The following is a 23,559-nucleotide window of genomic DNA, read 5'->3' as shown; positions in this document are numbered from 1 at the left end:
GCCTGTTTATGTGCATTTCCCTGCAAACCTGACATCCTCGGGCGTGTGAGACTACAGGGTATTACATGGCATTTCCACAAGCGGAGGAATTTACATATTTTCAGAGCAGACCTATGAATAATATTTTAGCCGATTATGCTGCTGGAGCTTGTTTGCCGAACATCGTAAAATCGGGAAATGCTGTCTGTCTGTGTAATCTGGAGGCAGCGTCCGGTCAGGCAGCTGTAAAATGGAGGAGCAGGAGGATTTGTGCTCCTCTGAGTGGACTTCTCTTCTCTCTGTGATGCGGCTGGACAGGATGTGCAGCCAAGTATTGTGATTTTTGCATGTGAGCTGTGTAAAAATGTTCTCCTCAGCAGGGCAACAACAGGAGAAAGCAAAACTAAATAAAACCACTGCTAACTAGCTCGGTGTTATTCAGAGAGTTGGCATAGAAACCAAACGGGCGCACACACCTGGGCATCTCCACGTGACCATCTGTCGCAGGAATGTACGTGCCAACGCTTCTCTCCTGCTCTCTGTTGCTTCCTTTTTGCCTTCTCAGTCTGAACCCCACCGGCCATGCTGTCAAGTCTGGTTCACACGCTAGGATAGGATGAAACGGATGAAACTGTTCTGCATTAAAAGCAAGAGTCTGTTCTGATATGACTGAATAAGTAGGTTTTCTGTGAAGCTGGACTTGCATATTTTTCATTTATTGTGGTATCTGACTCATAAAATGTGCTGTTTCCTGAATCCTGCTGCAAAATATAGTTTAGGGAATCATGTAAAGGTCATTGTACGCTGTAGCCTGTGATAGAATATACGTTTCTACTGTTCACTATGCAAGAACTTCAGCTTCTTACCAATGTGGGGCCCAGATCAGTGGCACTCCTGCTGATATTTGGAACCCACCAAACCTAGTTGATAAAGGGCCTTGATTTGCCTGGAAAATCCAGACTGACTTTATTTATGTATTAATATAAATACAAATAAAGGCAGTCTGGCATTGTGATGATAGGAGACGATTTCAAAAAGGAGGGGCTAACGAATGCAGCTTTAATGAGAAAGAACCAATCAGCGTAACACGGATGTGACGCACAAACAAATCGACCTTGAAGTCCATGTAGTCCAAACAACAATGGCATGCAGTCGAGAAAGCGTCGCGGTGAACGATTACTGCCGTTTTTGTCACAAAAATCTGCGAATACATGGGTACTCTCAAGTACAACACTTATTTTTGAAAACGCTACGCAACAAAACACTCCTTCCGAACGATTAGCGGTGTTAGGAATAACTTTAAATCGGAGCCAAACCAAGTCGGTGCGTATGTGTAAAAGTTGCTTAAATTTACTCACACGTTTGGAACAGGATTTTCCTCTGTACAAACAATGGCAAGAAGCCGAAAGTAACGAGCCATCCACTGCCTCCTCATCGTCGGAAATGTTAAGTGAAAAGAGGCAACGACTAACGCCATCCAAAACGCCAAGAGACCGCAAAAAGATTTGCTTTGCCCCCCCCCCCCTCCTCCGGCATCATCTTCGAGGTGCTGAAGATGACTCAGCATTAACTCCCGCCTCCCGTGCTATGATTGGTCGTACCAAATTGTCCCGGGAGGGAACCGCGATTCAATTCGCCCAATGCCAAACCAACTCTCCTGTATCTCCTAACATGGAAATAGGAGATTACATGGAGATTCAGTTTGGATTTTCCAAGCTAGGCCTTGATGGGCTCCATACAGGACTCATATGTTCAACCCTGTTGGCTCTCATTTGGGGTCTGCAGGAGTCTACCAACATGGTTGATGAAGGGCTCTGGAAAGGTCTTCTCTGGTGCTTCATATCCACATGGAGACAAATTTAAGGAACAAACAACATAAATTGCCCCAGTAAGATGGCGGCTGATTTTCCAAGTCTTTGGATCTCTACTGGAGGTCCAGAACCTCATTTTTACAAAAGATATTCCCTCATTTAATGTTTTGATGATGGAGATAGGAGCTCTTCTAACACACCGGTCCAAAATCTCCCGTAGATGTTTAGTTAAGTTGGAATGTAGTGACTGTGAAGGCCACATCGTTTTCCTACTATCGAAGCATTTTGTGTCCCCTTGTGCTCCGTAAATGTGGACCACTTCCATCAGGATGGAAATGTTTCATTACAGAATAAAGGTCGTCCCTCAGAACACCTCTGTATTGATTTTCAGTGACCCTTCCCTCTGGGGGGACAAGTGGCAGCAAAATGCCCCCAAAACACATAGCAGCACCACCAGATCATCTTTAGGGTTCCGTTTTTCCTTTAATTTGTCATCTGTCCTTATGTAAGAGACTGTATTTGTCTGCTTGAGTGAGCTGCACGAAACCCTCCAATACAATTCTACATTTAACCATCTACAAGATTTAAAAGGTGTTTCAAAGTACACAAAAATGTGTTGCTTCAGTCAAGAGAGTCTAGTAGTTCATACTTTACTTTAAGAGGAGTTGCAGACTTTAGTTGGGAGAAGTCATACTGTTCTTTTAAAACTTCTAAAGGAGAGAAAAGGCAGCGCAACTCCTGCAGGGTTTTCCTTTGAATATTTTGAAAAGTTTTAGCTTGCTGTCTGATGTCTTAGTGCAAAATAATTTACAAGGAGCCAAACTCTGGATGCAAACGGTGTTGAATTTTTCCAGGCAGCGGAAATGTTTCACGATTAACATTATTTATGTCGTCTGGAATGACTAATTGCTTCAGAAACGCATAAAAGCAAAAATAATTCTTGTGTGGAACTGAACCTGAGATTTGCGGTGGCTTCAATTTGATTATTTTGCAGTAATGTAGTGACACCTGGTGGCTGGAGGGGGTATTACAGATCCATTTATTACACCACTATCACTTCTATCAGTGTGCTTCCATCAACAGTGTCAACATTTGGCAGGTTTTCAGCAAACAAAAGTGAAAGAATAATCAAATATTCCTGCTTTCAAAGTGTTTTCTTGGAATAGTCTGATAATATCATTTTTTTGCTGGCTCGTTTAAAGCATCTTAACACTTTTCCAATCTCTTACAGGGAAGTCAGAGTAAACCGCAGACCAGTACCACCAGTGCAGGTTACTGGTGTCCTAAACTGGTAGCTTATTTAGCAAAGCAGCCCAGAATGGAAGGCAGTATGTTGACGGGATGAGACGCCCTGTTTCTTGCATTTTCTATGATGTTATGCGTCTTTTTTGCTTTTTAGCTTTCAAACGCACACACACAAAAAACCAACATCTAATCACTTCCCTTTGATATTAAACCCCAGCAGCTCTTCTGAATTGGCATCAGCGTTGACACATTTTATGCGAGAAACGACAAAAATGCAGCTGATCTTTTTTTTTTTTTTTTTTTTTTTTTGGGAAGCCACATTACAAGCCTTTTCTCCGCAGCGTGGTGCATTTTCCACCCAGCGTTGATTCATTATTGGTGACTAAAGATACTATTTATATTTATATATTTGGAAGAAAAAAAGAGAGGGGAAAAAAAAGGAAAAAGATGCCTGCAGCTGACTCTGGAAAGACAGCGAAAGGAGGCCAGAGACAAAAGATGATGTTAGTGGGATAAAAGGATGACGGGGGTGAGGGAGGAAGGGAGGTGGTAAGTGATGGTGGTGCCAGTAGTGATGGTGTGTGTGTGTGGGGGGGGGGGTGTAGGAACACGACTGGAGTTTGCGTGAGACTGAGAAGAAAACGAAGGAGAGAGAGAGAGTGAAAGATGTGGTTTTAGAGGATTTCTGTGGTTGTTTTGTGTAAAAACCTGTTAGATGTGAGAGGAGGAGAGTGATGTTCACGGGTTCGGCTGTGAAACAACTCACTTAAGGACATTTTTAACTGCTGCAAACTGAACCAGGACCGCCTGGATGTACGGCTAACACCTGTCAGCTCTCCTTCGCCTGGTTCTTCACTTTTCCCGCTCACCCCGACATGTTCTTCTTCCAGCTCGTCATCATGTCCGGCACCGTGCTGTTGGCCTACTACATGGAGTGCACGGACCTGTTCAGCGTGCACGTGCAGGGCTTCTTCTGCAACGACGCCGAGCTCATGAAGCCGTATCCGGGAACCGAGGAGTCCAGCTTCATCCCACCGCTCATCCTGTACTGCGTGGTGGCTGCTGCTCCCACCGCTGTGGTGAGTAAAGCCTGTTTTGTGTGTGTGTGTGTGTGTGTGTCCAGGTGTTTTCTCCAAGGATGGATGATTTTTCTTTGCCGTGTGTCTGAGTGTGAACAGGACTCATCGGATGTGGCGTCCCTCTGTTTACTCTCCATCTCAGCATCCCAGACTTTTCTGTTTACAACTTACAGCTTTTCAAATTTGGAATTTATTCCAGTTTTCTAGGACGCGGGTGTCAAACATAACAGGTCCTCCAGAGGGTCCAATCCGGTCCTCAAAGTGTAAAAATTCCAGAGCAGACATTAACTGCAGACTGTAAGTCAGTAAAACTATAAATTTAACATAATTTCTAGATCATGACAAGTTGTTTTGATCATAAAATAAATGCATTATTCATTGTTCTTTTGTCATTTTGTGTCATTTTTGTAATGTTTTTGTTGTTTTGTGTCTTTTTTTTGTCTGACTTTTGTCCTTGTGTTTCTTGTCTTGTCATTTTGTGTTTCCTTTTTGTCTCACTTGTGGTTATTTGTCTTATTTTTGTCATTCTTTTGTGTAGTGTTTTTGTCATTTTTGTGTTTTTTGTCTCGCTTGTAGTGTTTATCTACTTTATGGTCGCTTTGTTTCTTACTTTTGTCATTTTTTGTCTCATTTTGTTACTTTGTAACTTTTTTGTCCAGTTTTTTGTCTCTTTTTTTGTCGTTTCATTTTGTGTCATTTTTGCGATATTTTGTCTTTTTTTGTTATTTGTGTGACTTTTGTCGCTATATTTGTCATTTTGCTTTTCTTTTTTTTTCTCCATTAATTATAGATTATTATGCTGTGATTCTAATGGTTTGGCCCTTTTGCATTCATAATTGGGCTGAATGTGGAACCTGAACTAAAATGAATTTGACACCCCCTGGTCTAGGATCTACGGAAAATCTTGAAAACCCCAAATCCACTAACCATCCTGATGTTTTCAGGCTTCATTTAGCATCTTCTGCTAATTTAGGTTCATTTTAAGAACAATGAAGAGACGACTCATCAACATTTGATCCACAGGAGCTGCATGTGTGACCAGTGGCTTCTCTCTGCATTGTGATGATCTAGTTGACCTCCATCTATGTTTTATCTTTTACAGTAGACAAAAAACCCCCACAAAATCGTCCATCTTAAAAACTTGGGCTCCTCTCTTTCTGGTCATGTAACAAAGGTGTGCCGCATAAGGAGGGAAACATTCAGTAGACATGCAGTAAATGTACAGAACAAGACAGAACAAATACCTGTGCAGTAGACAAAAAACACACAAGTCACAACTGCACAATCTGGCCTACCTCTGTTTCTGAACACATAACAAAAGGGGAGAGGTAAGGCGGGAAAAACACATTTACAAGGCGACCAAAAGTGCATGTAGGGGTTCAGGAGCCCTGGGAGGCAGACCAAACTTTGTTTAATTATAATAAAAGAACAATAAAATAAAAATATATATGATATTTTATATATATTACTTATACTATAATGAATAAGAATACCACTGCTGCACTGACCCTGTTACATGAGCAGCAGAGATTCTCTCACTCTGTGACATACTGCAGTTCTCCCTCTGTCCCTAAAATATGGAAAAATATGCAAGAAAACGTCTTGGCTCTCTGCCACGCTGTGTACCGTTTTTGTATCCTTTTATGGGTCAGTTGATAAGTTTGGCGCTGATTTCACAGAATAAACATAGCCCTCGTTTGTTCGACTTCATACTGCGTCTCTTAGCTGTTGTTTTACGTCTTTTGCTGGAAAACACCGCGGTAATGTGAAATGTGAGGCCATAAAGTTACGCTTTACAAAGAGAAGCTTGTATTTGTTTCTGGGCTGCGATGTGATTCCTGATCCGTGTGTCGCTTTCCGAAGTTTTAACTGGCGGTGAAATTAGAGCGTGGCAGCTTGATGGACGTCCAGGGTTGTGTGTCGTGCGTAAATTGCTGTTAGCGTGTTGATTTTGTGTTTTACGAGCCTCTAAATCAGTGCATTCTGATGATTAACATGCAGTAAACAGTTCACTGTGAAGAAATGGTGTAAATCAGAGATATGCTGAGAGCTGTTTTCATGGCAGACGTGAACTTATGACATTTTGACTTGTCCTGGCAGCTGTATTTGGTACTACTAACAGTGTCTCTAACCAATCTAATCAATCATTGATCAGCAGGGCTCTGATACTAGTAAATCATTGTCGTTATTAATCATAGCTGTGCTACCTGTTCAACTACGGTGAATAAAAGGTCTATTTCTTGCAGACGCATTCAGACTGTATGCGGGATGATGCATGGCTGATTTAAATGACTCATATTGCAGTTACCACTCACCGCCACCAGGTGTCAGTCTTGCTCCATTGGTGTAAACTTGAGCACAGCAGCAGACGCCATATGTCTGTGGGCCCGTGGGTCAGCCCATTATTAAACACGTTTTCTGAACACCTTCTGATGAGTGTTTGCATTCGCTAGCTTGATGTGCTAATTTATTTATTTATTCCACATTTGAAATGAGCCATATGTGAATGGAAAAAACGAGAGACAGTCAGTTGGATTTAAGTAGCCGTTACCTTAAACATTGTTTTGTGGAGTTCACATGTTGAACACCGCAGTCCATCACATCAGAGAATGTAGTCCAGAACTGTTCTTGGCGCATGCTAAGAAACGACAAATCTGTGTTGACAACTGCAAAAATAATGTGTTGTACCAACTGCCTCTTATAGCTTCAGCTGTAGCCTCAGCATCAGTATATATATTAATGGCAAAATAGTAGCAAATACAGGGGGTCCTCAACCTATGGCGTTTCTTCGTTATGCTGTTTGTATTTATGGGTGGGTCCTCAGTTTATGGCGTTTTGTCGTTACGTCGGAACTGCTTACATTATTCGTTATCTTTTCGCCCTTCATTCTGGCTCCCAAGCCTAAATCTGACTCATACATGCTTCAAAATAGTTGGTATTCATGACTTTTCTGTAGAACTGATCGATATCGTGATGCACGTAATGCCTTTGTTTACATTTTCGCTGGAGTTCCAACTTGCATCGATCCGTAGAAATGGAACTCTGATGTAAGTTGAACACTCCTGTCAAGTAAAAATGATTTTATTTTGTGTATCCAAGTGTAAATAGTATTGACAGAAATGGCAATAATGAACCATGTTTGTTCTTATTTGCAGAATTTCTTTATTTTTTTGTTCATTTAATTCAGTTTAAGTTCATTTTGGATTGAACTAAATGTCAGTAGCAGGTAGTTTATCCGTGTTTTCTAAGTAGTTTAACAAAGTGTGAAGAGTCCGTTAGATGTTTTAACTGAAGGATTTAAGGATCTGGCTGGTGGCGCAGTGCTGTAGAGCCAGTATGTGTTCTGTAGCCACTTCTTTTTCTGTGGGAAAACTGTTTAAGTATCACTGATATGTGTGTTTCTTTCAACACTGTGTCGTTTAAAGAAGCAGTGTGTGTAAAATACTCTGTGCTTGTGTCGATTTCAGTTACTCAGGATGAATAAATCGGATAAATCTGCTTTTACATCCACCAGTAGCTCAGATGTCACTGCACATGATGGCTGCTGTTACATTCAGTCAGAGCTGCAATTAAGCGGCATAATTGATGATGCTAACGTTGAAAATCTGGCAATAACAAATGTTTTTTACTGTTGCATGTTTCTTTGCACAACAAATGTTTAACTTCAGTATCTCTGTGTAGTTGCTGTGTCGTGACTCTGGTTGTTTTTAGCACCAGTCATTGATCAGAACTACAGCTCAATCTGGCACCTGATTGCATTTTCACAGGATTTGAAGCCATTTTCAAAGTCTTAAAATATCCACTGTGTCCATATTCCACTTTGTTTAAACTACAGACGGAGGTTTATCACCTTGTTGAAGGTTTCTATGGAAACTAGGATTTCTTTGAGTTACAGTACTGTCTTCAATTATAATGCTTCTTCATTAGTTATTTCTGTCAAGTTTCGAGTTACCTCTTCAGTTTTCAGGTTTAATACATAAACTTTTGATTCCATTTCATCCTGTGCTTCATTATCCAATGGCTTATAGTTTTTCAAAATGAAATGAGTGTAAATGGGATGGTAATTTTAGTTTTTTGGAGGGAAATTGATCAACTAATTGGTAAAACAGACAAAATAATTGTTACTGGAAGCCCTGCATTTGATATTGTCAGTTTAACATGTGTTTAAATCTGTTTTAAAACCGCAGTAGGCAGAAATATGGAAAGGAACACCAAGAATTTAAGAGTACAGCCTTATCCTGCAGCACACAGATACACACATCTTCACATGCAACACTAGCTTAGTGCACGAATAGGCCTACTAGTCATTTGTTAATCATCCCATTCGTGCTCTTGCTTTTTTTTGGGTAAACTGATGGACCTCTAAAGTCCTGTGAGACACCAGCAGCAGCTTTCCCATACAGCAGGAGAACAACAAATCTGGAGTGATGTAACTAGAGTCTGATGCAAAGTTTTGTACTCGTCTCAAACACTCCTGATTTCACACGTGTTTTATTGAACTCATTTTTCAACTCCCTGTTCAGCCCATTCCTTTTACTCCGTCTTCCTTTGCCTTGCAGTGTAGACAGTTGTTGCTAAAGGTAGAATAGCAAAGTTTCTGCGTTAAATCTGACTTTCTACGATCTGCACATGCATGTGTGTTTTTAGAGCAGCCACTATGAACAGCAGCTTCTCTCTAAAAAGACGTCTGATTGGCTGAAGTCTCCTGTGACAGACTAGATTTTCTAAAACCTGAAAGCAGAGCCAGGAGGAGATGGAGAATTTTGTTCAAGTGATGCTCCTCACAAAAACTGCGTACCCCAGCTTTAAACGTACGGAATAAATTCAAGTCATGCGTCATCATGAATTCCTCTCAAACTGCAGAACAGGTGATTCCATTACAGGCTCTTTAATTGCTCACACACTTGTTAAGCACAGTTGTAGCAACTCTACCTTTCTCTACTCTTGATGTCTTATTGTCATTCTGGATTTCTATCATTCTAATTTAACTTTTATTAAAACTGTGTGACGTGTGAGTGACGTGGAAAAGCTTTTAGCTTCGTACTCTACTCTGTCCCATCAGCACATCTCGGGTTTACCTCTTTTCCAAACAGACATCCTCCTTTTCTATCACGACTTCAAGAGGCTCTTAATCATGGGTGCGATTGGTAAAGACGTCTGAATCCTGGACACCAGCCACCCGTTTGTTTGTAATGAGATATTACCGTCCGCCTGCCTCTCGGTGTGCCTTGTTTTTTTATGTCTTCATTATCTGGGACGCTTCTTTCTTTCCTTCCAGGCTCTAAACACTGAGTGCTGTTACCAGTACAGAAGTACAATCTGAATTATTGTCATTTTTATCGAACAAATAAAATGTCCTGCAGCTCCTGTTTTGTTTTTTGTTTTTTTTTCCCTCTCTCCGTCTAATTGGTGTGCTGGTGCGTCAGCAGGCCACCTGTTTACGCTCACACTCTGACATCTGCAATAAACTGAAATAAATAGCTTTAAAATCTGGGAGAGTGCTCCGAACGGACAGGAAATGTGACAGACAATATTGTTTACAGCTGATTTGGAGATGGTGTATGCAGTTTGGACAGACTCTTCTGCACTGATTACCTCAAAAGCGTGGAAAAAAAAAACAGGATTCTTGGTGTTGGTATCAGGTGTTGTATATTATCTGAAAGTATCACCCTTTTTCAAAGTCTTTAACATCCTTTTTCTTCTTTATGCATCGGTGTGGTCGTGTTCTTTTGTCTGACACATTTTTTTGTTTGTGATTTTACATAAAACTCATTAAATCCTAACAGGATGAATCCTTACTTATTTTATCCTCCTTGTCCCAGATCCCATCCCCTTCTTGGGCGAGTGCTGTGTCAGCTGTTGAAGTTTAGTTTAACACTGCTGGCGTATTTCTATCCCTTTCCCCCTTTTCTTTCTCTCTCTTTCTTTCTCTCTCTCTCTCACTGGCTGTATATTGCCTTTCTATTCCAATCTCTCCTCATCCATTTGCATGCCACCCCAAACTTTTTAATTGTGCCCTTTGAGAGCGCTATGTCAGGTGGCGAAGCGGCGGCTGACACTGTATATCGCACTGTTTCACACACGTGTCATAAAGCAGAGGAGCAGCCAATCAGAATTAATGATGACAGGGATGGGATGTTGGCCAATTAGCACCGAGGCAGTAATTTATGCACAGCGTTCCACATGGCCGGACCAATGGGGAGGTTAGATGAGTCCTGTTCCTGTCTATAAACCCGTCCAGGCAGAAGAAAGTCGGCCTCATCACCTTCAGGAGCCAAGATGGTGGAAGTACGACGTCGTTCCTGCCAAGTGTGGGTCCAACAGAAACAATGTTCAGCACCGGAGCTAAAATAAGGAGGTTTTCTCTCATGCTAAATGCTGAAAACAGTAAATTATTGGCTCATTAGAAACAGTTTAAGCCTTAAAGCAGCATTAATTCTTTATTTTCCATGTGTTTTTTCACTAACAAGCTGTAAACACCTCATCTTTACAAATTATCACCTTTTAAAGCCGATGTGTGAGCAAACGGTTTCCTATTTACACATACAGCAGAATTAGCATTCATTTGGAATCATATTCTTCATTAGCTCCTTCACAGAATCCTGAGGGAAGTAAGTGTTGTATTGGCTGTTAATTGCTCTGTTGTAGTCACTGGCTAGTTGCTAATGTTGTCAGTTTGCTTTTTTATGGCTGTTGTGGAGGCAATAAACAAGATCTGTTAACATAAAATATGAATTAGTGCACATAGTTTTGGTAGTTTTTTTTTTTTTTGCTGATTAATGGATGTTTCCATCATTTGCCACCAAATCTCAACACTATATGATTTCTAGCATATATACATGCAGTCTTCTCTACATGTGCAAAGTCTCTGACAGATTTCTGTTTCTACTGACAATGTTTTCACACCTCAGCTGCAGCATTGTGATTTATCATATTTTGATGTTTCATCTTTACTTCCTATTTGGATGAGTGCAAGTAAGCCCTGCACAAGATTTCCAATGAGCCTAAACTGTCTGTCTGCGCACAAATGGGAAATAAAAACAGTCTTGAATCTAATATAGCTATATGGAATTAAAATAGTAATCAATAATGATCATTAGTTGTGGCGATTGCACCACTTTGTTTTTCCTTCATAAACTTCAGCTCGATAATGTTTTCTGCTGTCTACAGAATGGATTTCAATTCTTGTGAATTTGCAGAGCAGGGACTAAAATAAATGATCCCTCCAGAGGGAAAACTTCTGCTTTTTTGACATTTTGGCCCTTTTTTTTTAGTGCTGCTTTAGCATAAATACATTTATATCTCTCAATACATATTCAATTTCTACAGGCAGCTTTTTATTGGAATTTGGAGAAATATTCAACCTGATATAAATAAACTGTAAGAAGCGTTCTGCTGAATCAGGCTGCACATTTTCAGGTCAGAAATTACGAGCAAGGTGGAACCATTCGGAGCATTTAGAGCTTCCACAGGGGGCAGCAGAAAGAAGAGATGCTCCTCATACTATGCACTGACGGTAGATATATTTTACTTTAAATGTAATGGGAATCTGAGCTGCCATTTCTATCTTTTATTACTTGAGAGCTATTGAGATAGCTCAGAAATAGTTTGTTCTTTTCTTCTCGTGTCTACCCAAGGAAAAAAAAACAGGCCCCTTTCTGAAAGGTTTGAATGTTCTTTTTAATGTCTGTTGTTCAACCTTTTCATTTTCTGCTGTGCCAGCCGACGGCTACGTTGTTTCTGCGTTTCCTGACACGGAGACGGTTGTTTTTAGTCGTCTTTCCTGGCATTTGTATATCGGGGAGTGGGGATCAAATGAGTTGAAATAACACAATCAGTCAGTGGTAGCTAACCTTTTCAGCGCTGAAGCACGGAGACAAATACTTCCAGGCGAGTGCTTAGTTTTCTGAAAATGTTACTCACTGATTAGCAGCGTTTCAAAGACGCTGAGTGGAACTGAACAGGTTTTAATGAAGGTGTTTGAAAGTTTGGACAGCAGATAAAGGTGCACCTGAATTATATTTCACCTAATTTATCTATTTCTTTCTGGATGTCCAGCTTCGAACAAAAACGTCAATCAAAATAATGAGACTGACTGCGTTTTACACACATGATGAGGAGGTCCATGAATCATTTTGTTCGCATTTTGATGATGGCTTTCCCTTTAAATATTCAGGCTTCATCGCCTGTAGTTGTCAGTTAACTTACACCGGCCCTCCTTTTTGTTGCCTGATTTGTGCACTTCTAGTCTGTTTGAAGATAAAAAAAAAACTTCATTTATTTGTTGTTTTTTTGCGTTTTCTGCCTGAGAAGACAGATGTTTCTGGGGCGTCACACATCAGAGGATTGAGTCTTCTGTCATGACGCATTTGATTCTAGTTTCATTCAGTATTTGCAAAGCTTTTCATCGTTCTCTCCTGTGAGAAAATACATTTGAAAATATTAATTCAGCTTCTGTGGTGCTGACGCTTTAAAATATTCACACTCATTTAGTGTGATTGCTGTCAGTCCTTTTCATTTCTCCTTTTCCTGCTTTTTTTCTTTTCTTTTACACGTCTCAACATCACAACACCAGGTGCTTCTCGCAAGAAGAGAAATAGATTAGAGCTGCATTCACAAGAACATGTTGATGGGGAAAAACAAGCGTCGGTGAGGGATGGAGGAAAACACGCCTGTCCTGGGGCTGCAGACAAACTGTGTTATGAACGAACACTCATCAAAGGCCAAAACCACATCTGCACACACACACACATGCACAAACTGTACGCACACGCTGTCACTTCTAAACACACACGTATTTTGGTAGCAGCCTGTATCACCCAGGGCAGCTTGGCAACGAGTTCCATTTTGTTTGTCCAGCAGCAGTTTTTCCATTAGACCTGATGTAATGTCCGCTCTATAATGGAGCTGAAGAAAGGCTGCATTAAGACACGGTGGTTTATGTACACGGGCCAGACGGGGGCAAAATGCTCCTCTGGCCTACGACTGGATGCCAAAACTTTGTGTCTTCTTTTCCTTATTGTCTCTACCTGCGTTTCTTTTGCTCTTTCTTTATCTTAACGAATGTCATCTAAATTCATTTTTTTCTCTGCGCAGATTTTCATCGGCGAGGTGTCCATGTACGTGATGAAATCGACGAGGGAAGCTCTCCTGGCCCAGGAGAAAACCATAGTGACAGGAGACTGTTGTTACCTCAACCCCCTCATCCGCCGCATCATCCGCTTCATCGGTAAGAACGCCGTCATGGCCGACACTCTGAACCGCCCTCAGGCCGCTCATGCTAATGCTACCAGACTGTACATGAAAATATGTATTTCACATGTATATATGCATATGGAATTGGAGTTTTTTTTGTTTGTTTCTGTTCTAATTGTAGCTCCTCTGGAACACAAAATCCATATTTATCCATATGTGCAAACATTTCATATTTTTAATTCTACAGTGTATGTCTCATTTGGTATGTTGCCCCTTCAGAATAAAAACAAAACTAGAAGTCTCTTATCGGGTTGTTTTCTCCTCATTAGATCCTTTCTTGTGCTGTATCTACTCAGATGTACGTCACTTTGGATAAAGGCGTCTCCTAAATGAAACTGTAGAACTGTAAAAAGGTTTAAAACTTGTTAAAATGTGTTTTCTTTCAACGTTTTGCACAAGCTTTTATTTGGCTGAGATGAAGTGGAAATACAGACTAGATCAACATTAAAAACAGTCTGTAAACAATTTAACATGTATATCTATATAAAAAATGATCTTTTATTCTGTTTTGTCTTTATTTTGATTGTAGCTCTTCATGAACACAAAACCCAAACGTTTTGTCTGAAGAAAAGTAAATCATTCCAGATTCCGCTGTTTCCATCTCATTTGATCTTCCAGGCTGTAAAAAACTTTTTAGAACGTGTTTGCTCAAGCTTTGGTTTGGCCTACATGAAGTAGAAATCCAAACTAAATCAACATCAAGATGAAAAGTCATCTGTATACCCTTACACGCATATCTGCATGAAAAAAAACCTATTATTTCTTGTTTTTATTTTGATGTTAGCGCTTCAAGAGCACATTATCCATATTCTTTCATCTGAGACAGAATAAAGTTCAATCACTTCTTACTTCAGATTCTACCGTTACTGTCTCATTTGATGCGTTACTCTTTCAGGCTAAAAAAAGCTTCAAAAACCTTTAAAATGTGTTTTCTTTCAACATTTGACACAAGCTTTTATTTGGCCTAGATCAAGTGGAAATACAGATGGCACCAAATCAACATTAAAAAAACAGTCGCATGTATATCTGCATATAAAATTATAGTTTTGGTTTTTTGTGTTTATTCTCATTGTTGCTCCTGTGGAACACACTCTGGAAATGCATATTTTTGTGTGCAATAATTTCATATTTTACATTCTACAGTTTATATCTCATTTAGTTTAGGTCCCTTTAAGGCTAAAAAAAACCCTTTAAAATCTGTTTTTTTTCCCCCAACATTTTCACAAGCTTTCATTTAACCTAAATGAAGTGGAAGTAGAAACATAACTACCAACATCTGGTGGGCTTTGCTGAGGAAAAGCTGTTATTTAATGCTCCCTACACACCGTGACGTACGTCTTGCGTTAATGTCTAGATGCCTCACGTGCCTCAGGAGCTTTGCGTCGCTCAGTGAGCGCTGCGACGTTCCACCAGCGTCTGCTCGGCGCATCACCTCGGTGTACTGCAGCTGAACCGAAAAACCACAAGTTTATGGATCATTAATTGAAATAATTTCATCCAGTTCAGCAGAAAGACTCACTGACTGTGTAGTTTGTTGTGTTTTTGTGTTGCTAAGTGACTAGCATTCAGAAGCTCATCTGCAGTCACGTCCTCATCACCGGCTGTCTCAGGTTCAGCTTTAGGATGCGTTCAGGTTCAGTCTTCTGCTGTTTTATTCAACAGAAGACTATATAAGGATTGTTTAGGAGCTTAGTAGGTCAGTAAACCAGACATCTGCAGCATCAGCACTGTTTGTGTTGCAGGAAGCTTTAAACCAGGAAGGAACATGTTGGAGCTCCATCAGCTGAATGTGGGTGCTGTCAGCCACCTGTGAGGGGAGCTCCAGCACATAAAAGCTCCTGACTCGGTGACCTTGATGATTCAGACGCTGGAGATTGTAAAATGAAGTTGCCAAAGCTCTAATTTATTAGATAAAACAGGCTGGCCCTCAGCAAACATGATCATCAAACAACCTGTGAATGACATGAAACATGAGCAGTAGGAGCTCCTCTGTGTCGTGTTGGAGTCTGGTTGAGGTAGAACAGTGAAGGATGACGTCAGAGAATGAGGTTGACAGAGTGAACCAGGGTGAGTTAGTATATTTGAAATAAATTGATGACTTCTGCAGCACCATTAAAGGAACCGAACTGTGACTGATGACACGTCAATCTCATGTCAACCCCTACATGTAAAACCCTAAGGCTGTTCTTCAGAATAAAGTGCATCATACACACAGTCATGTGACATTTAGTGTATTTACGCCTGCAGCAAACGCCTGACGTGACATGCAGACACTAGAGAAAATAACGATATATTTGATGATTTTGTAGTGATGATGATGCCCGCATGTCTTCCTCTTAAAGCCACTGACTGAATTACTTTATTTATTTTTAAATAAGCAGCACTCAGCTCCCACAACAATTAAGAAGAAATAGAATATATATATATATATATATATATATATATATATATATATATGTGTATATATATGTGTGTGTGTGTGTGTGTGTGTGTGTGTGTGTGTGTGTAAGAGCTGAACTCAAAAGCTCAACAGATCTGCTTGGTCATATGGTTTGATTCTGTTCATCTGACAGCAGCCTCATAACAAACCAACCTTCAAATGTCATCACATTTTAATTCAGTCGCTGCGAAACTCATTGGTGACTCAATTTGCGGGCCAAAAAAAATATGTGACATCAGCTTTTTCCAACACGGCTCCATTTATTTCGAAGAAAAAGCACAAATGTAAGGGATCTTTAATGTAAAGAATCAAGACAAACTTAGCCCATCACTGACTTTAACTGCATTTATCTGAGGCTGTAGGCTTCGATTAAATGACTGCTTTAGGAAACGTTTAACATACTTTGTGTATGTTAAACCAACAGTTGAAACACTGAGCTGCACAAGTGTTAATAAAATGACTTTAATTCCTCGGTTACATAAATTATCTAAGGAATATTTTTCCTCCTCCGTGTGCATTGGCTCAGCTGGGATTCATTGCGTCACGTTAAAACTCATATTTGGAACCGGCTTGGATCACGATTCGCTGACCACACCAGCTATTTTTGATTTTAAATAAGGTTAATTTGCTGGTTGAGGCATTTTATTTTAAATACAGTAACCTGGCCTGACTGGTTGCAGTAATTCTCCGGTGAAGGAGCCAGTTGGGATGGAATCCAGCTGTAATGCATTTTACTGCCGCTTTTCTCAAAACTCCACGGCAGCTTCCACTCACGCTGGATGGAATTTTAAACATCTTAATCAAGCATGTTGCATCGCATACAGGTTTCATGTGGAATATTTAAAGTAATGGAATAATTACAGTGCGGGTTTAGTTTAATGGCCAGAGCTGGGCAGACTGACAAACTCTGCTCCAGTGTTGGAGCTCTGCTGGACTTTGCTGCTATAATCCAAACTAAATAATTCATTTTCAAATAATACCCCCTCCAATTGTCAAAACATCCTTTAGGCACTTCACCTAATTTGTATTTCCGTCTGTTCTTGAGCATTTTCTAAAATTTCGAGGCTCTCCTGCTCCCTCCCATCTGCTCACCCCTAATCTCCCCCATCCCACCACCACCATCCTCTATTTCCCTCAGTGCCCTTCACACAGTCATGTCCCTGCACCCCCCCCCCCCCCCCCCCCCCCCACTGCAACCCCCACCCAGCCCCAATGACAATACAAAGCACAGTAATTTCATGGCTAAGCAGGCCAGATAATCAGCAGTCATATTTCACAGCAAAAGGAATGCAGACGCAGACATTGGTCAGGGTTGGTGGGCTGAAAGTGTCAGTGCAATCATTCATATTAAATGCACTTTTTTTTCTTTCCCTTTCTGTGTCTTTATCTTCTTCTTTTCTCTGCCCGTTGTCCACTTCTCTTTTCCTTTCAATTTAAGTTTAGCTCATTCCAACTTCTCTGTTTAATTAAAGATTCACGCATGCTGTAGAAAACAAACACAGCTCCACCCACAGCTGCAGGATCTGAGGCTAATTTAGTTTCATGTGGCGCCACGTATGAACACCCGATCAACAGAGTCGATGCAATCTACATGTAAAAATGTGTTTGAATATGTATTGCACTCAGTGAAACTACGCAGCCCACAGGTTTGGCTAATTGGCTCCCAGCTAAGCTAAGCTAATGTGATAGAACCAATTAAAGTGCATTCATTCTTGGTGCAGATAATCTCTTTGCAATCTGCAGCATCACTCCATGTATTAGTCAGGTCAGTAATGCAACTAAACGGCTCAGTATGAGTGTTTATGAGAAAAAGTGAGAACTTAGCTGAAACTTGCTGTGTTTTGTGTGTTTGTTCCACTGCCTTGGGTTTTCATATTTTTCTATTCTTATCTCCGTCTGTGTGCTCCAGGTGTGTTTGCCTTCGGTCTGTTTGCCACAGACATCTTCGTCAATGCCGGCCAGGTGGTGACCGGAGGCCTCTCGCCGTACTTCCTGTCCGTGTGCAAGCCCAACTACACCGGCACCGAGTGTCGCTTCAATCACCAGTTCATCGTCAACGGCAACATCTGCACCGGTAACCCCGTCGTCGTGGAGAACGCTCGCCGGTCGTTCCCATCCAAGGACGCTTCGCTGAGTGTTTACTCGGCCGTTTACCTGACGGTGAGGAACAAGTGCTAGACGTTCAAATAAAGTTCATGGAAGGAGGATTAAACTGTCAGAAATATTAGATGCTTTTATAAACTGTGAAGATAGTTACCGTGTATCAACCTTACATCGTTACATCACCGGCCACTTTATTCGGTACACCTCTTCAGTTGCTTGTTAAAGGGTTAATAAAAATATCTGATCAGCCAATCACATGGCAACAGCTCGATGCATTTATTCAAGTAGACGTGGTCAAGACAGTCTGCTAAAGTGCAAACTGAGTGTCGGAATGGGAAAGAAAGGGGATTTGAGTGACTTTGAACACAACATGGTTGTTGGTGCCAAACTGGCTGTTTGACTATTTCAGAATCTGTTGATCTACTGGGTTTTCCTGCACAACCATCACTGGAGTTTACAGATAATGGTCTGAAAAAGAGAAAATATCCAGTGATCAGCAGGCCTAGGCAAAAATAGCATGACTGGAGAACAGCCAGACTGGTTGGGGATGATAGTAAGGCATTAGTAGCTCAAACAATCAATGGTTACAACTAAGGTATGCAGAAAACGATCTCTAAACACGTCCAACCTTGAAGCAGGAGATCACACCAGGCCACTCCTGTCCACTAAGGACAGGAAGCTGAGGCTACACTTGGCACAGGCTCACCAAAATCAAACAAGATTGGGGAAAAAAACTGATCTGATGCGACATTCAGATCTTCATAATTAGTTGTAAACAACATGAAACCATAGATCCATCCTGCCTTGTATCAACCGTTCAGGCTGGCCTTGGTGGTGTAATGGGGTGGGGGGGTATTTTCTTGGCACCCTTAGTATCAATTGAGTATTGTTTAAATGCCACGATGACCATGTCCATCCCTTCTCAAAGTGGTTTCTTGAACATGACAATGAGTTCACTGGACTCCAGCGGTCTCCACAGTCACCAGATCTCAATCCAGTAGAGCACCTTTAGGATTTATCATGGATAAATCTGCATCGACTGCATGGTGATATCATGTTAACATGGACTGAAATCTCTGAGGAAGTTTTCCAATAGTTTGTTGAATGCATGCAATGAAGAATAAAGGAATTCTGAAGGCAAAATACTAGTAAGTTGTACCCAGTAAAGTGGTCGGTGAGTGCTGCTTATTAAGTGGTGCAGTTATGTTTGAGACTTTTCACGCTTGAGTATTTCCCTCTCGTCTGAGTAGCTTATTTACAACCTGCTTGGCTGAGAGTGGTTTTGGATCCTACCTGTCGTCTTATCCTGGAACAGATGTGATGCTAACGGTGTCACTATACAGTAGCGAGTCCTGCAGCGGTTTACATGAAGCGTCCTGCTGCGTTAATTAAAGAGAAACTGTAGCCCACAGAGTCTGGAAAACACACTTGTTTTATTCCAGTTTCCTTTCGTGTGCAGCACATGGAGTGATACCACCTTTTCTCTCTGGCTAGTTCTATTGTTTTTTTTGCTTTTAAGACTTCAGTCCAACCCATTTTCCTTGTGTATTTGACAGTGTTGGTTAAGTGTCGGTTCAACACAATCCTGGTTGTAGTCTGCAGTCTGTAGCCTCGAGGCATTCATCATTTAAACTGTGGGATAATTAACTGCTGAACTAAAAGACTCTAATCAGGCACGTTTGTATTCAGTTCCTATTTTATCTTATTAATTTAATTAATTTCCAAACAGCCTCTTTTTATAGCCCAGTCAACACTTACTGCACTTTGGATTTGCTTTAGTTGCTCCTTTTAGATTTATTTCTGTCGGTTTACATCAGAGCCACCCAGTGAAGTGTGGGCTGAACACGTGCTGACGCTCTCCAGATCCTCAACCTGAGCGCAGTTATTAAAAAGCAATTTCAAATATCCGTTTCTAGAGCTGTTCATTAAGGATGAAATGCAACTAGTTTACATCTTGGTGAAATCAAAGCCAACCAAACAGAAAAAGACCCAAACTTGCAGAGATGAAAAGATCTTTTTATCCTGGGCTGATTAAAGTTTTACTAGAATGTAAAAACACTAATGAGAAGCAATATATATATATATAGGTGTTTTTTTTGTCTGAGGATTGACAGGGAGGGACTTGATATTTCTTTTTCACTGTGAGGGATATTTCATACAAGCACTGGGTGGATTCAGGCGTTTTTAGAAAATTGGCTGGAGGCACACATGAGAAATGGCTTTTTGAAGAGCAGCTATTTGATATCGGAGTGATCCAGTGAGGGGGCTCGGATACTAAAACGTGAAGGGAGAGAGAGCTGTAGTGCAGATTTTAACAGCAGGACTGTGAGTAATACAAGGACAGATTGCTGATGAAAAAAGAAATCAAGACGTTCGGCTCCTTGGTCGGAGTGGAGGGACGGAAAAGTTCAACAAGTGTGAACATATGGAGGACGACTGAATGCACACTATGACCAATGTTCCTGTATTTAATGAAATGGTTTACAGTGTTGGGAATTGAATTTTCTGAAACGGCTACAACTATTGACAGTAGAATATGATGTTTACTGTTTTACACTCTGGCTAGACTTTCCACTAATATACTGTATTTATATTATGTTGCCCCTGTAATCTACATTAACTAACTAGTTTTGTGTCTTGTTTTTGTCATTTTGTGTTGTTATTTATGTTGTTAAAATCTTGTTGGGACAGTGTTGTCTGTTTTCTTCATTTGTGTTTTTTTTCTTTTTGGGAATTATTTTTGCTATAATGTGTCTCGTCTGTGTCATTTCTCACTTTTCTTTTGTGTCTCGTTTACGTTGTTTCATTCGGACAGTTTTGTCTCCTTTCTGTCATTGTGTGTCTTGTTTTTGTCGTTTTGTGTCTCCTTTGTCAGTTTGTGTCTTGTATTCCCCATTTTGTTTCTCATTCGTGTTGTTTTGCATTTTGTATGTTTAATTTTGTGTTGTTTGTTTGTGTTGTTTCACGTCTTGTTGGAACAGTTTTGTCTCATTTCTGTCATTTTGTTTTCCTCTTTTGTCTTCATGTTGTTTCATGTCTTGTTTGTAAAGTTATCTCGTTTGTTTCTTTTGTGTATCATTTTGTGTCTCTTTTTTTGTCATTTTGTTTCTAGTCTGTTTAATTTTGTGTCCCATGTCTCCTATCTGTTACTTTGTCACATGTTTGCTGTTTTTCCTGTGTTGATTTTCGTCTTGGTTTTTTCCATCTTCTGTTTCATTTTTTCTTTTGTGTCTCTTGTGTGTCATTTTCTGTCCTTTCTTTCTTCAGTTCATATTATCAGCAGCCTACTTATCTGTGATTCTTGTTTTTGGATTCAAAAGAAGCATCCGGTTTAACAGCTTTAACCACATAGCGGAAGAAACAGCACAGCACTGTTTGAAATTGGCCGTATTTTTTACAGTATGTGGTTTCGACATGCTGACAGTCTTCTCAAAACTTTCACTCACACTAATAGATTCCATTATTAGGTTTGTGTTGTGATCTTTTATTCACTGTGAAAAGAAAATCTTTGTTTTGGACAGTCATTGAACTCCTATGATGTAAGTTTTTCACACCTTTCCTTAGAGGGGGAGTCAGCCGTTCTAATCCATTCCGCTTTTTATCCAGCTGTGTGCATTCAGAAAAAAAAAACTATCAAATCCAGTGTTCACACGTAGTCCTGGCTTTGTAAAGGGGAAATAAAGAAAGTGTCTTGGACTGATCTACACAGAATTATTCCAGTGTCTTGTTCCAACTTTTCCAGAAACACAAACTCCACCTTTAACCATTTTTATGCCATGGCGGTGTTTGTACTGACTTGAAATGATTCACCTCCTGTTTGCCAAAAGAGAGGCTCTTGTTCTACATTCATTCAATCTTTGGTCTTATCTTAACTCTCTGTTGTCCTTCCTTCTAGATGTACATCACCAGCACCATCAAGACCAAGTCCAGCCGCCTGGCCAAACCGGTGCTCTGCTTGGGGACGCTGTGCACGGCCTTCCTCACCGGCCTCAACCGAGTCTCAGAGTACCGAAACCACTGTTCAGACGTGGTGGCTGGATTTATACTGGGATCAGCCATTGCTTTGTTCCTGGTGAGGAATGAGCAGAAAGTTGAGGATGGGAAAATGCGGGAGGAGGGGAAAGAAAAAAAGAGGATGATTATTGAGAGGTGGATTCAGGTCATGAGTTATTTTGAAATTAGAATAATAATTTTCAGCGTCAATTTGGAACCGAACCAAACCAGTAATTACATGATTAAGTCAGGCTGCAGCCATCACTAAAGCCTGTAACATGGTTGTGGTGCCATTTCAAAGTCATTCACGATGCAAATTTATGTCCTAAAACCCTTATACGCAGCAGATTCTTTCAAAAATGCTGCATTTATATTGATTTTAGTGAGAGCATGAGGTGTTGGAGAGGCCACACAGTAAAAGAAGTAAATAAAAAGTGAAACGGTGACAGGAGGAGAGGATGTAAAGCAGGATGAAGCATGGCTTATAATGGGCTTGAAAGAGGTTCGGGGATAAAGTTGAGGAGACACTAGTTGATCGGTGGAACGAAGTGGAGGTGGCATCCGGATTTCTACTGAGATCAGCAGTTGTCGGGGTTTCCAAAGAGACAGAGAGGCCAAAAAGAGAAGAAAGTTGTGGCAGACATTAGTTTTAATTAATTGTCGTGTTACATTCAGAGTTGATGGAGGTGAGTTGAAGGAAGCGGTGATATGATTCATTCCGATCCTGCACTCCAGAGGTAAGGGATCTTGTTATCTGCCTTATTAAAACAATTGCCCTAACGGGGGAGACTTGGACTTGTCTTTCTGAGCAAGACAGCCGTTTCCTCTGTTCTGCAGTCCACAATGTACAAATCAGGAGCGGTCTCCAGCGTGATGTGTTGTCAAAGCGCTCAGCTTCCACTAAGAAATTAAAATGGCTTTGTCAACATCAGATTTTGTGCTGAGTGTTTAAATGCGGGGGAGTGATTACAGCTGAAACCCTCAAGTTGTTTTGGGTTTGAAGCGGAAGGCGCGCAGAGGAGGAAGGAAGGCGAAGGGAAGGGAACCCCCCCCCCGCACAAATCAAGAAAGATTTATTTAACCGCCTCAGAGGCTTCATTACTTGTAATTGCCACTGGGCCCTGAGCGTTGAAGGAGGAAAGAGTGTGAAGGAGTGGAGAAAAGAGGAAATGTGGGATTGTTATTTTTGCATCGGTCGCCGTGGGCTGAATTGGTTCCTCCTTTATTTAAAAACAGAGAATTAGCAGTGTGACACACATTTGCAGGGAAACTACTCAGATGTCATCACCATCATCGTGCAGACAATGTTAGCATGCTAAAGCTGCTAATTAGCGCTAAATATAAAGTATAGCTGGGGTTGGTGGGAACGTCAGGCCTTTTGGTGGTTTTGTTGATAAAATCTTTGATACACAGGGATGAGAATTCCGCGGATTTTATCATTGCCAGGGTCATTCTTGTGAATCGTCTAAATTCGAGGACAAAATTTTTATGGGGGGTGAGGCATGTTTATAGTCGGCGAGTCGTAATATCGAACGGCTGCTAATATCCACCGCGCTGAATGCTAGCTGCCACTCATTGAGAGCAGTCATGTACAGTACTGTAATCGAATCACCATGAAGAAGCTTTGCCAATATATCAAGTTTTTCCCCCTTGC

The 23,559-nt window shown here is 40.8% G+C and overlaps 1 protein-coding gene across 3 annotated transcripts in view; it reads left to right on the top strand.

The window, feature by feature from the left end:
• plppr1 (phospholipid phosphatase related 1) overlaps window positions 1-23,559 on the top strand; it is a 101,371-nt gene that overhangs the window by 70,549 nt on the left and 7,263 nt on the right. For all 3 annotated transcript variants that reach the window (XM_051938345.1, XM_022204823.2, XM_051938346.1), the window contains exons 3-6: window positions 3,926-4,114; window positions 13,211-13,343; window positions 17,719-17,969; window positions 21,808-21,984. In XM_051938345.1, the coding sequence (XP_051794305.1) occupies window positions 3,926-4,114; window positions 13,211-13,343; window positions 17,719-17,969; window positions 21,808-21,984 (750 nt within the window). The remainder of the gene's footprint in view (window positions 1-3,925; window positions 4,115-13,210; window positions 13,344-17,718; window positions 17,970-21,807; window positions 21,985-23,559) is intronic.

Source organism: Acanthochromis polyacanthus, chromosome 18, assembly GCF_021347895.1.
Source record: "Acanthochromis polyacanthus isolate Apoly-LR-REF ecotype Palm Island chromosome 18, KAUST_Apoly_ChrSc, whole genome shotgun sequence".
NCBI classification, from domain to species: Eukaryota; Metazoa; Chordata; class Actinopteri; family Pomacentridae; genus Acanthochromis; species Acanthochromis polyacanthus.
Note: the sequence above shows the minus strand (reverse complement) of the source record. Positions and strands in the feature narration are given on the sequence as shown.